Here is a 12,694-nt window from a genome sequence, read left to right on the forward strand (position 1 = left end):
AGCAGCACCTTCTCCAGGCCTGTCTGCCTGAGAAAGCCTTAGAGCAGCTGTTTCCTCTAAACCTAAAGTCCCTCTCTGCTCACTACAGGGCTTTGCGTATAGCAGGCCCTCAGCAAATGTTTGATGAATGAATGAATTAATCATATAAAGAAAACAGCTATATGCGATAATTGCTTTGCCACTGGAGTGCTAACTTCATTGTTGTAAACGTGCATAAAAAGAACATTTGGAGCTGGCTTGCAACCCTAGGGTTGTAAAACACAAAACATTATAGAAACGTATGTTATTACTCTTTGTTGGATTTCTATGTTGCGTTCCTGAACTTAATCAGATTTTTATGCCATTTACCACAATTATGTAAGTTAGCCTACGAACTGCACCAGCCATCAAGTGCACAAGACTGGGTCTCTGCTGACCAGCAGTCACAGGTCAGGCTCAGAAGGATGACTGCAGATCCAGCTATTGTTTTTGCTTCAGCCATAGCAGAGATCTATTCATTATTCTGGGGAAAGGGACCAACGGAGTCCGTCTTGGGCTCTATCCACCCAAAAACAAACTGATGGAAAGTGGAAAAAAACAAATTGATGGAAAGTGGAAAACATGGCGTCCTATGTGGTAGAAATACAATGCCATCTAGGTGGCTTACTTCTTCCTTTGCCTCTAATTTGACTTAAGACTTCTTGGAGTTAGAGGGTCATCTTACAGAGAAAAAAAACAAAAAACAAAAACCCTCAGCTTTGTATCATGGAAGAAGAGAAAACCGTTCTTCTTAGCTTTCCCCATGGAAAGGAGGCAACGGGCTAGAAACAAACAAACAAAAACCCAGTGGATTATGGACTAGAAAGTGCTGTGGAAAAGAAGTTTCCTGATTGCCACTTGTCAACCCAGATAACCTCCCTGATGTGCACCAAAGGCAATGACAAGAAAAGATAATGACAAAGGTAAGATCTGAAGTAACAATGAAAGTGGTATTGGAAAAGGAAAGGAAGAAAGCCCTGAGGAAATCCACTCCTGAATGGAGTATTAAAAAAAAAGAAAGAGAGAGAGAGAGAAGGAAAGAAAATGTACTGTGCTTAGTGAGTCAGGTGGCGGATTAAAATTAAGCCCTTGGAAGTTCTTATTTGAACAAGATTCAATTTTTTTTGGGTCACTTCTCTGGAATCTATAGATCTACAGCTCTTTATTAGTTTCTTCTGAAGTAAGAACAAAATAAAAAATTCATTCCTTCCAAAACAGTAGATGCTAATTATATGCCAGGCACGGTGTCAGGGATGAAGATGCAAATACTAATAAGACATGATATTGTTTTGCACTTCCTCCCAGATTTCTACCCAAAGTTCAGCTCTCTGTGGATAACAATTGTACGCTTTGTTTTGGTTTTGGTTTGGTTTTTTTAACTCAACTTTGTAAGTCTTCACTCAAGGTAACACAAACTTTGCAGAATATATTTTTTCAATGTGTTAAAAGGGTTTGATTGTAAAAGTGGCACATGCTTATTGTGGGAAAAGCAATACAGAAATTTCTAGTACAAAAAATAAAAGTCTCTACCCCATAGCCCTAATCTTGGAGCAAACAGACAATTTGTTCTCATATATATATATACACAAATAAAGCTATTTTGAGATTATATACATATGTTTCTCTCTATATATATTATATGTATATATACATATACATATTGTATACACACATCCATAGACATATTTTTAGTGAGAGACTAGAAGATTATATATATATTTATATGTGTGTATTGGCATATATTTATAAATATAGTTTTTAAAACAGATGAGACCCTAATATATCTACTCTTCTGCAATTTGCTTTGTTCACTTCCAAATGGCTAGGAATAGAATATGTCTGGATGGATACACAGTCTACTGGTAGCAATGGCTGCCCAGCTGCCTCTGGGGAGCAGAACTCGATCACCGGGAAATGAGTGGGAGGAAGATTTATTTTTCATTTGTTCTGTTTTACACATTTTGAGTTTTTTAAATAAATAATCTTGTTAAACTAAAAAAAGGAGAGAACTATGGTAAGTGCTGTCCAATCTGTTATCACGGGCGACAGTCATGCAGGGCAATGACAACACAGGGAAACGGGAAGAGCGCCGCCAAGGGGTAGATACAAGGGGCTGGGAGAGGCAGCGAAGACCTCCGCCTGGAGTGTCAAGGGAGGTGTGGTGGATGGGGTGGCATGTGAGCTTCCCTCGTCTGGACGAGCAGGAAGGAGGGGACGGTAGAATGGAGGGAGAACAGACAACAAGGCGGCACAGCCATATAGGGTCTGGGGTGTGGCAAAGGATCAAAGCCCTCTTCCAAACCTTGACCCTGGACCCAGACCTGGGGCCTGACACTGGGACAGGCTATCACTTAATTGCAAATGGTAATCATAGCCAGGAAGACTAACTTGCTGATTCTAAGGAGCTAAGAAGAAAGGGAAATCCTCCCAGACAGTAGGCTACTGAACAGACACCTAAGAAAGGAGAAAAACAGAGAACCCCATGAGGAGACAAGACTGGGACCTAAGAATCAATTTCTGCATGAGACAGAAGCTTAGTGGTGGAGACTAGAGCATATCTATGGCCTTAGACTGGGGCAGGGAGGGAGGCCTTGAGGCCTTCCACTGTCTGCAAGCAAATGCAAGGGCTTGGGATTGAGAGCAAGCCACCTCGTATCAGAGTGGAGGATGCTTGGCAGGCTGAATAATGGCTCCCAAAGATGCCCAGGGCCTGATCTCTGGAACCTGTGAATGTCACCTGTGAATGGCAAAAGGGACTTTCCTGATATGTTTAAATGAAGACTCCTGAGATGGAGAGATTATCCTGGATTATCTGGGTGAGCCCAGTATAGTCCCAAGGGTCCTTATACGAAAGAGTCCTGGCAGACAGCTGGGTGACTCAGAGATCAGTGATGCACCTTAAAGATGGAGGAGATGGCCACAAACCAAGGAACCCAGGTGGCCTTGAGAAGCTGGAAGGGGCAAGGAAGAGATTCTCCCCTAGAGCCTCCAAAAGGAGCCAGCTTACTGACCCCTCGAGTTTAGCCCACTGAAACTGGGTTTGTACCTCTGGCCCCCAGAAGAGTCAGGGAATACATTTATATTTTTTGAAGCCACTCAGTTCGTGGCGGTTTGTTACAGCAGCCCTAGGAAACTAACACAGGAAGCGAGGAATGCTCATGTTGGGAAGGCGGGGGGACTTAGTGAAGGGCTTCGAGCTGAGGAGTCATATGATTAAGTGGCATTGTAAGAAGATAACTGTAATGCAGAATAGACTAGAATGGCAGGAAACTGAAGAAAAGGAGACACGTGAGGAAGCAGTTTCAGTTCTTATGAGAGCTGATACTGTAAACTCATACAACTTTGGGAAATGGACAGGAGAAGACACCTGTTGGAGAAGTATTTAGGTGGTAGAAAGAATAGCACGTTGTAAATGACTGAATGTGGAGGATGGAGGGAGGAGAGCACCTAGAAGGAACTCCTCATTTTGTGTGGTGACCCCTCAACGTAGTGGACAAATCCACTAGTGGATACAGAGAAAAAAGATGGAGACCACTGATGTCCCTGCAGAATATCCAGGTAGAAATGCTCAACACTCAATGGAAAATGAGGTCTTGAGTCTCAAGGGAAGGATTAGAGATAGAGGTTGAGGTGGACATAGAAGAGAATCCCCCAGCAACAGTGAAGAAGAGCTGAACATTACAGATGAAATTCTGGAAAATAAGGAAAATGTAAATGATTTCTTTAGAGGAATAAGGGGAAAAAGGAATGAGAAATAAAGGCCAAAGATTTATGAAGAGAATCTGGAGAGAATAGAATCGGAGACATCAAGGGAAGAGAGAATTTTTGAAAAGGCAGACCTGGTCAAGAGGGACGAATTCTTCAGCTGACATAGATAAAATGATCACTGAATGGAAAAGTGAATCTCTGACTAGGAAGCCCTTGATTTCCATCTCCAGAGCTATTTCTGTAGAATGAAAGGAGTTGAAAGCAAATAATAATAATTTGAAGAGTGAAAAGAAGTTGAGGAAGTAGAGAAAAGATGCATAAACTACTCGCTCAGGAAGTTTGGTGGTAATATGTTGAAAGGAAACAGTGGTAAAAGAGTCGCATGTTTATAAAACTATTATTTGGGGGGAAGACAGAAGGTTGGCAGAGGGATAATTCAAGTGGTTGAAGGGTTGTAAAGATGAAAGATGAAGACACTATTGAATGAATGGGGTCCAAGAGGAAGCAGACAGGGATAGAGGCTGCCGTACAGTTTAGCCTGAAGAAGAAGGAACTCACTACATTTTCTGAGGCAGGAGGGCAAAGAACAATGAGAGCAGATAAAAGTCAGGTTAGCAGTGGATAGAGGGGAGGTTGGAAAATTTCAGTTCTGATAGTCCTTATTTGCTCTGTTAAAAAAAAAAAAATAGGAGAGGCTAATCTTAAGCAATGGAAGTGGAAGTTTATTTTCCATAGGCTTCAGTCAGACTTACTGAAAGACAGATGTTCCTAAATGTTGGTATGGCCAAACCATATAGTGGTAGTATGACAACTAAGTGCATGATGGATGGAAGGCTGCCTTCTGAGGATCTGGCCAAAAATATCCAGCTGTGAGTGTTCATCAGTCAGGCAGAGCTAGAGCACTCTGCATGTCTGTAATCAAACCCACCTGGCAAGTTGCCACATCAAAAGGGCTTTTCCTACAATTCCCACAGCTGCCACCACCCCTGCTCCCACCACCACCAATAACCACAATAAACACCTGTTGGGGGCTTACCATGTACCCCGCTCTGTGTCAGACCCTGGGAAGTTAAAGTTGAGGAAGGCATGGAACCTACCTTTGAGAGATTTTGTAGTGACTTGCGGAGGAAGAGGACAATCTTGACTCTAGTGCCTGAGAAAGGTGCTCACATAAAGAGGGGCTCACAAACTATCAGAGCTGGAAGGAACCACAGAAGGCATTACAGATGAGGTCCCGACAGTGAACTAAGCAAAAGTCACCCGACCAATGCCAAGAGACCCAACCTGTAAGTCCTGTGTATTTTCTACTTCATTTCACCCCTAACAAGTTTCCTTTCCTATTCAATCTGTGAGCAATTTTAGGTGCAAAAATAAACAACAAAGGAACCCTTTTCACTAGAAGGTTTTGAAAGTCAGAGCAGGCAAGAACATATCATCAAAGGACTAGAGTCCAACAAGATGTCACTTTTATGTCATGTTGTCACCGCTAGTGTATAAATCCCATTCTGGAGCAATCCTCTCAGAGTGCAGAAAAGTGGAAGAAAGTCTTCCTCTGTTTTATGTATTTATAAGTCTTCATCAGTAGCATACTTCATGCTTTTGGAAGAAAAGGAAATTAGCGCCTAGGGAGGAGAAAACCATTTAAGAGTACTAAGCAGACCAAACAATAAAATAAATAAATAAACTCTATGTGACGCAGAGTAAGATCTGGGAGGGGGGTGGTGGTATACATGGACAACTGAGAGAGATCTAAATAGACATATTAAAATGTTCGAGTATCTTCTAAGATCAATAACAGGCAAGGGGTTGTATACAGAATACTTAGGAGAACTAAAGTCACCAGTGGGAGTGTGACAAAATGAACTCCTCCTTGGTAAGAATGGCTTGAGATCAATGTGGGGAGGGCACAGTGCCAAGGTCATGGATATATCTCCCTCCTGAGCTCAGTGTTGAACTTCAAGGATACCGCAACCCCTGGGATAGAAGCAAGGAATAGAACCAGGGGTTCCGGGGAAGGTCAGACTTCCCAGCAGTCCCAGCAGTCCCAGCAGTCCCAGAACCCGGCCATCCTTGAACCACTGGCAAACAGAAACAGGGGAGGAATTAGCCTTTTGGTTCAATCACTAAGCTCTGGCATAGAAATGTAAGAAAGCTTTGCCAGCTGGAACTGGCCTTATCTACATTTGCTTACATGACACTCCTTTCTTGGCAAATTGGAATCAGAACAGAATTTTCAGAGATGGAAGTTTGAAAGGATACTAGAAGCCTGTGATTGTGTCTTTGAGTTTAGGGGAATCAGGGCTTGGAGGGAAATGCCTGCAACAACTGGAGCCCAGACACAGGCCTCTTGCTTCTTCTGGAAGGAAATGCCCTGCCACGAGAGAGGGCCTCGTGCCTCTGCTACCTCTTGAGCAAGACAAAACAGAAATTTGTATGGAGCTCAGAGAGTCAAGAGCATCTCAGGCATGGGGGCAAATTTTCCACTGCAGCATTGCTGACACAGAGGGTCCCTCATTGCAGAGGGACTCTTGATCATTAAATCTTAGGATGACCTACTTCTTGAGTTTCCATTGCACTAATTTCATCGCTTGCCCTTTAGCAACTCACACATCCATAACTTGGCCTCATCACAATGCCACGAGGGTAAGCTCAGAAGAAATTCCATGAATGGCAATTCTACATCAGTCTTGGTTGATCAGAATACATATTTGCCAGCCAGTACTCCTCCCATACCAGAAGGTGAATTCAGAAGGTTTGAATAATTCCAATTTCTTATACTTACTTGGACTGAATACTAACTTGCTATCCAACAGTGGACAAAGATTTATTTGTAAGGCTGTTATCCAGAGCTGTATAAACACTTGAGCCTATGGCGATTTCCTCTTAGCACAAATCAGTGGGGCAAAAAATGGGCCTAAACACAGGATAGAGTGAGAAGAGGTTTGCTCTGTGGTTATTGGAAAGGGTTGCCAGCTAGGGAGGGCGGAGGTAGGACATAGCGGGGGAGACTGTGACACTCTCCTGCTTCTCCCCTGTTCCATAAGAACAGTCGAACTCTTTGCCCTTGCTATGAGAGCAGAATGCATGGGGACTAGTAAAAACCTTTAGAGGACTCTGTCCATGATAACTAACACAGTAACCATACACTTTTGACCCCATCCTGTATCTAAAGTTTCCCCAAACACTCCAACCTTGGCAATTTTAAGGATGGGCACAGAACATTGAGGCAACATCTGAATTAGTCCTTCACCAACACACTCCTTTAGTTTGGTCCCATGATTCGCACCTAGACAACCATACCTGCTCAGGGTGTAGAATCTGCTGAAGAGCTCATCACTCACCTTTGCTGATGTCCTCATATTCCAGCCAGAGTCGCCGCTGCACCTGCTTGTTTGGGTACCAGATGGAACAGGACTCCTCAAAGCCATAGATAGCTTCCTGGATGTAATGGTTGCCAAACTGGTCCAACAAGGCCACAAAATCCCCACGCGATGTAGCCCCGTCCAGGGAGTGGAGCGCATTGCTGAGGGCTATGGAGAAGCATCACCCAAGAGTAAGAGTGAGGACTCACAGGGTAGGTATCTGGATTCCTGGGCCATTCGGCCTCTAAAGCAGAAGCGCCTGTGTGGCCCAAAGTGATGCTGGCTGGACCTACCAGCTGAACGTTTCCAGTTAGCTAAATCAGACATTTTTGTTCCTCAGTGAGTATCTCTCAGGCCAGTTGGTTATGTTGTTAACTTCGTGCAGGCAGAACACTGCCAAATCTAACTCCCTGCTTAAGTCAATGTTATTTTTTTCTTTTTCAAATCGTAAGTCATGACATTAAATCAATTTAGTGAGCTCAAATAATGGCGTTTCAAAAAAAAAAAAAAAAAAGAATAGCATAGTCTAAAATAGAAACACAAATACCAGCAAAGAACATTTCACATCATAAAATGAAGTCCTGTTTCACCAAATTTCCGTTGTGTGTATGTGGAAGTGTGCATATTTCAAGGTCGCAGTGTAAAAAAAATGTATTCTAACTGTGGGTAGTGACCAAAAGAGTGTTTGGAAGTAGAATATTGCCTCCAGACATAGACACTGGTATTGGGAAGATAATGGAAGAAGAGGGGTGAGAAAAGTCACTCATATACTGCTTATATTTATTTCAGAAAATCGAAAGCATATGGACAGGGAGCTGGTGATTCTGCTCGCCCCCCTCCTGCATCCCCTGCCAAATCTCCATAGATTTGCTTTTCCTGTTGAGGAGAATTACGCTGGTCGGAAAGATAGCCCATGATAAATTTTCCAAATCCAATACCTTCTGAACCCGGCCCGTTTTAGTCAGCCTTCCTATGTCCTATCAGGACAAGGCAGAGCCTGCCCGGGCATGAGAGCCCGAGTGCGGAAGTTCACGTCACCTGTGCTGCCTCAGGTGGCTCTGAGGGGCACGCGGCCACAGTGACATCCCACTGTTAAGCCCCAGTGCGCACAACACCTGTGCTGGGAGCAGCTTCAGCAGGTGAACAGGGCAGAGTCTCCACTGCTACGTTTTCCTAGAATGAGGAGTTGCTTAGTTCTTTCAAGGTTTTTCTGTGCCAGCAGAGTTTACTTCAGTAAGATTCCCCATCCCAATCCCTTCTTGCCGAGAACTCTTTCAGGTTAAAATAAACAGAGTTCTGAGTGCCCTTGTGTCCTATGGAAATGTTCTACATCCTTAATGCATTTTCTTTCCCTATGCATAAAGCTTTACCTTTCCTAAATATGTCTTGCTTCCTCTTTATAATCCTGTCCCCTATTTTTATTTCTCTTGTACTGGTGCCAAGGCTCTACCTCCCTATTGTTGACCTGAAGATCCCTCTCCTTGTCTTGTCATCCCATGCCAACAATATCATCTGGCTCTAGTTACCTTCTCATCCAACACAGAGAAACCAGACTCTATGGCACAAAATTCCCATCTGGTACATTCTTTAGCTGGCTTCGGAGGAAGGAGTTGAGTAAGGTTCACCTAGTCCAAGCGGATGAGTTGAAATGGAGATGTGTACCTCTATTAAGGCCTTATTTGTAGCAACTAATTTTCCCATCTGCAAATTGCACATTAGGATTGCTTAAGTGCGAGGAAAAACTTGATTCAAGGCATTTACCGCTCAAATGTAAAGAATACTTGTACAAGGCGCCTCACTGTTCTGGATCAATTTGTCCTGGTTTTTGGAATTCACTGTTCCTTAACTTATTAGGTATCTAGCTCTCTTGCCTATCATCTATCTATCTTTCGCTCACTTGCTGTTTAGGGACCATAAAAGCTGTTTTCTATCCCCTCTTTCTTGCTCTTCTTCCATATTTCTTTCATTGTATGAAAACTCTAAGTGATGCTCTTTGTGTTTGGAAGGTTTTATTCTGTCAATTTATAAAAAGTCTGCTTTTGGGGGCACCTGGGTGGCTCAGTCAGTTAAGCGTCTGCCTTCGGCTCAGGTCATGATCTCAGGGTCCTGGGATCGAGTCCCGCATCGGGCTCCCTGCTCAGTGGGGAGTCTGCCTCTCCCTCTCCCTCTGCCCTTCTCTCTGCTTATGCTCTCTCTCTCCCTCTGTCTCTCTCTCTCTCAAATAAATAAATAAATCTTTAAAAAAAAAAAAGTCTGCTTTTGCATATCCTCTCTGTACACTGTGTGACCCCAGGAAGAAAGATAAGGTAGGTGTTTATCTTCAGCGGCCCCACCTTGCCCTTCCCATCACTTCTATAGTCCAAGATAAAACTTGCAATTTAATCTATCTTTAGACAAGGATCCGATTCCAGGTGTTTGCCCTTAAGGGTGAATCTGAGTGAATAGGTTCTGTATCTCACGAAGTGGCTACATTTTCGACTGTATCTGCAACAATGGGATAAAAGGCTTGTGCCCTTGGAAAGGCTCTCCACGCCCCAGGAACAGGGGGAGGGACGGCTTGCTGCCGTGCTCACCCTGAGAGACGGCCACTTGGTTGAGTTTGATGTGGTACATCACAGACCGGACCTTCCAGTGCTGCAACACGGGGTATCCAGACACCTCACTGAAGTTCACCATCCCTGGGGACAGAGGAGACGCGGGCTCAGTGTGCGCGATTGATTCACAGGTCCCAAGTCTACCGGGTTAGCAGGTGTCATTGTGAGAAAACGAGAAAGCGTTCTTTGATGGAGAGAATTTCTGGAATCACAGTGACAACTCTCACTTATTGAATCCTTCTCCTGTGGCAGACATTTTGCTAAGAAGTCATTTGATCATGGCAAGATAGGTGTTACGATTTGCACTTCATAAACGGGGACACTGGGGTCCAGAGAGGGTGTTTGCTTAAGGGCCCCAGGCCACCAGGATGGAGTTCCAGATGTATCTGAGACAGGGCGGGGTTCCTAACCATTCTATAATATTCCCTTAGTAAATTTATATGAAACTCTAGGCTTACTGTAACACACGTGAGTTTTACTCTCTTTAATAGCTATAGTAATTGACTCAGCTCACGTACCTGATAACATTGATTTTTCTGTCCCGTTTAACTGATTTGTGTTCAGTATTTAAGTTTTAATTACTCTGAAGCTGATAATGCTTATTTCTTCCTCACCAGGAGGGACAGGGTCAGTGTGACTCAGTCATTAAGGAGCAGGGTGGCCCTGTAAGGACGGCCATCTATGTGCCAGACACTGTAATAGACACTTTATTTGTGGTTTCCCTTTTACCAGTGGGAGAACTGAGAAGCCAAGGTACTTGTCCAAAGTCATTCTCAACAAGCACATCCTTGTAGCCGCTTAGACATGCTAAAATGGGCTATTCCTGCTTGAGCACTGTGGAGAAAGAGTGGCATCCTGTTTGAATTCTAGTCATTACTATAAATATAAAATGCTACAGAAACAAAATAATTAGACCACAAGGAATAAAAAAAATCACCTTGCTAAGCTTAGAAAACCAATTTTAGCTTCATTTCTATGCCTAATGTTTGCTATGTGTATAAGTTATAGAAATAAATATATATGGGTATGCATGTATGTAAGTGCATATATATGTATATATGTAAATAGAATGGCAATATGTAGAGAAACTTTAGATAGATACTGTGTATAAATATTATGTGTATAATGTGTATAAATAGAATGGCAATAATACATACCTACTGAATTATCCTGCCATTGTGACCCATGCCTCCTTCAGGCTAAATCAACTAATTTAATACATAAACTGGATGAAGAGGGGGTGGGATTAATTAGCTGCTTGTCAACTCTGATCAAATTAGTTGAGTAACTGCCAAATTTCCATTTCAGTGTGAATCATACAGGAATAATTATCAGTAAGGCAAAAAGCAAAAAGGTCAGAAGGGGTGCTTAGGGAATCAATTGCTTAAATTTCATCTTGGGCTATCAAAGGTAAGTTACTTGAAACTAAAAGAAGGTTTTCAGTACTTTTTTTCTTTCAAATGTTCTTCTTTCAGGGCATTAGGCTTTTTGACAACAGTTATACTACTACATACTCTGGTTTTTCACCTTTAGGTTAATTTTAAAAGCATATAAATGAAATTCGAACTTTACAGGATTAACACCCCAGTCACATACCTCAAAGGCACATTTCATTAGGGCGCAAATGCTTTGTGGAATCATTGTACATAACGTGCCTTCTCTAGTTACGTCAGCTCACCAGCTTGCTGTTATTTAAAAAAGTCTATTAATAAAAAAAAAAAATAGCAGGGACACCTGGGTGGCTCAGTTGGTTAAGCGACTGCCTTCAGCTCGGGTCATGATCCTGGAGTCCCAGGATCGAGTCCCACATCGGGCTCCCTGCTCAGCGGGGGGTCTGCTTCTCCCTCTGACCCTCTTTCCTCTCGTGCTCTCTGTCTCTCATTCTCTCTCTCTCAAATAAATAAATAAAATCTTTAAAAAAAAATACCAAGCCCAATCAATGAAGACTTTTCAGTATACTAGAAAACATTCCCTTTAATGGAGTTGTTTCCTAGTGGGAAAAGAAATGGACGGGAAACCAGGAGGCCGGAGTCCTAACACCGGCTGTGTTGCTGGAGGGGCAGTTTCTGCTGCCAGCCCCGGGCTGACTTCCTCTCTGGCTACCTGGCTGCCAGACCTTTTGGTTGCCAGGGGCTTCAGCTGTCAAGCGAGAGGCTTAGCTAAGGTGACCTCTTGCCTCCTCTTCAATCCTGAGGTTCCGATCAGCTCTGTGACTTTGGGCCCGGAAACTCCTAAGTTTCCGTTTTCCTATCTGAAAAGTGGCGATACTGGTATTCATCTTACCTGCTTCACAGGTAGGTTGCCAGAACCCAATAAAGTTCTGGGCATGAAACTACGCTGAGAAAAAAATAAAGCATCGTGTACACGCACGGCTTCTATAATTGTCACCGCCTCATCACCCCTAATTGTGTACACTGGCCATTTCTTCCTAGATGCTTTTGTTATAAATTCTTGGGCTTTAGTTCAGAACAACAGAGTGAAGAAAAAATAAAGAAGGCAGGGATGTAAGGGGATAGGAAGGGATTACGGTGTCCCATGTTCACCCAAAATGAGCCAAGCAACTGAGCCCCATTGCTTAGTCACAGAACACCAATCTTACTGAGTGCATCTCGGCTCCACCAGAATCAGGGAGACAGGTGCAGAACTGTCAGTGCTTGGGAGGTGTCTGAGCCTGCATACGGATAATATGTCCATAGTTAAAAAGAATGGGATATTTTAAAGTATATATTTTCTAGCTGGGTCATAGGATTCTTTCTCACTGTGCCCTTGACATGTAATCAGCTCTAGTTTTTATTTTATTTTATTATTATTTGGGAATACATCTCTCAATGACTCTTTTTCCAAACAAAATATCTCTGACTGTTTTCTCAAGAAAGAACATGCTTTCCCCTACCTATGCTTGAAAAAAAAGAATGACTGAATAGACTTCTATGCGAGGAAGGGAGGGAAGGAGGAAGGAAGGAAGGAAGGAAGGAAGGAAGGAAGGAAGGAAGGAAGGAAGGAAGGAAGGAA

At 43.1% G+C, this 12,694-nt stretch overlaps 1 protein-coding gene across 3 annotated transcripts in view; it reads right to left on the reverse strand.

The window, feature by feature from the left end:
* ASTN1 (astrotactin 1) overlaps positions 1 to 12,694 on the reverse strand; it is a 293,665-nt gene that overhangs the window by 62,542 nt on the left and 218,429 nt on the right. For all 3 annotated transcript variants that reach the window (XM_032393411.1, XM_032393409.1, XM_032393410.1), the window contains exons 15-16: positions 9,662 to 9,766; positions 7,068 to 7,256 (exon numbers count right to left, since the gene is read on the reverse strand). In XM_032393411.1, coding sequence (XP_032249302.1) covers positions 7,068 to 7,256; positions 9,662 to 9,766 — 294 coding nt within the window. The remainder of the gene's footprint in view (positions 1 to 7,067; positions 7,257 to 9,661; positions 9,767 to 12,694) is intronic.

Source organism: Phoca vitulina, unplaced genomic scaffold (genome assembly GCF_004348235.1).
Source record: "Phoca vitulina isolate PV1807 unplaced genomic scaffold, GSC_HSeal_1.0 scaffold73, whole genome shotgun sequence".
NCBI classification, from domain to species: domain Eukaryota; kingdom Metazoa; phylum Chordata; class Mammalia; order Carnivora; family Phocidae; genus Phoca; species Phoca vitulina.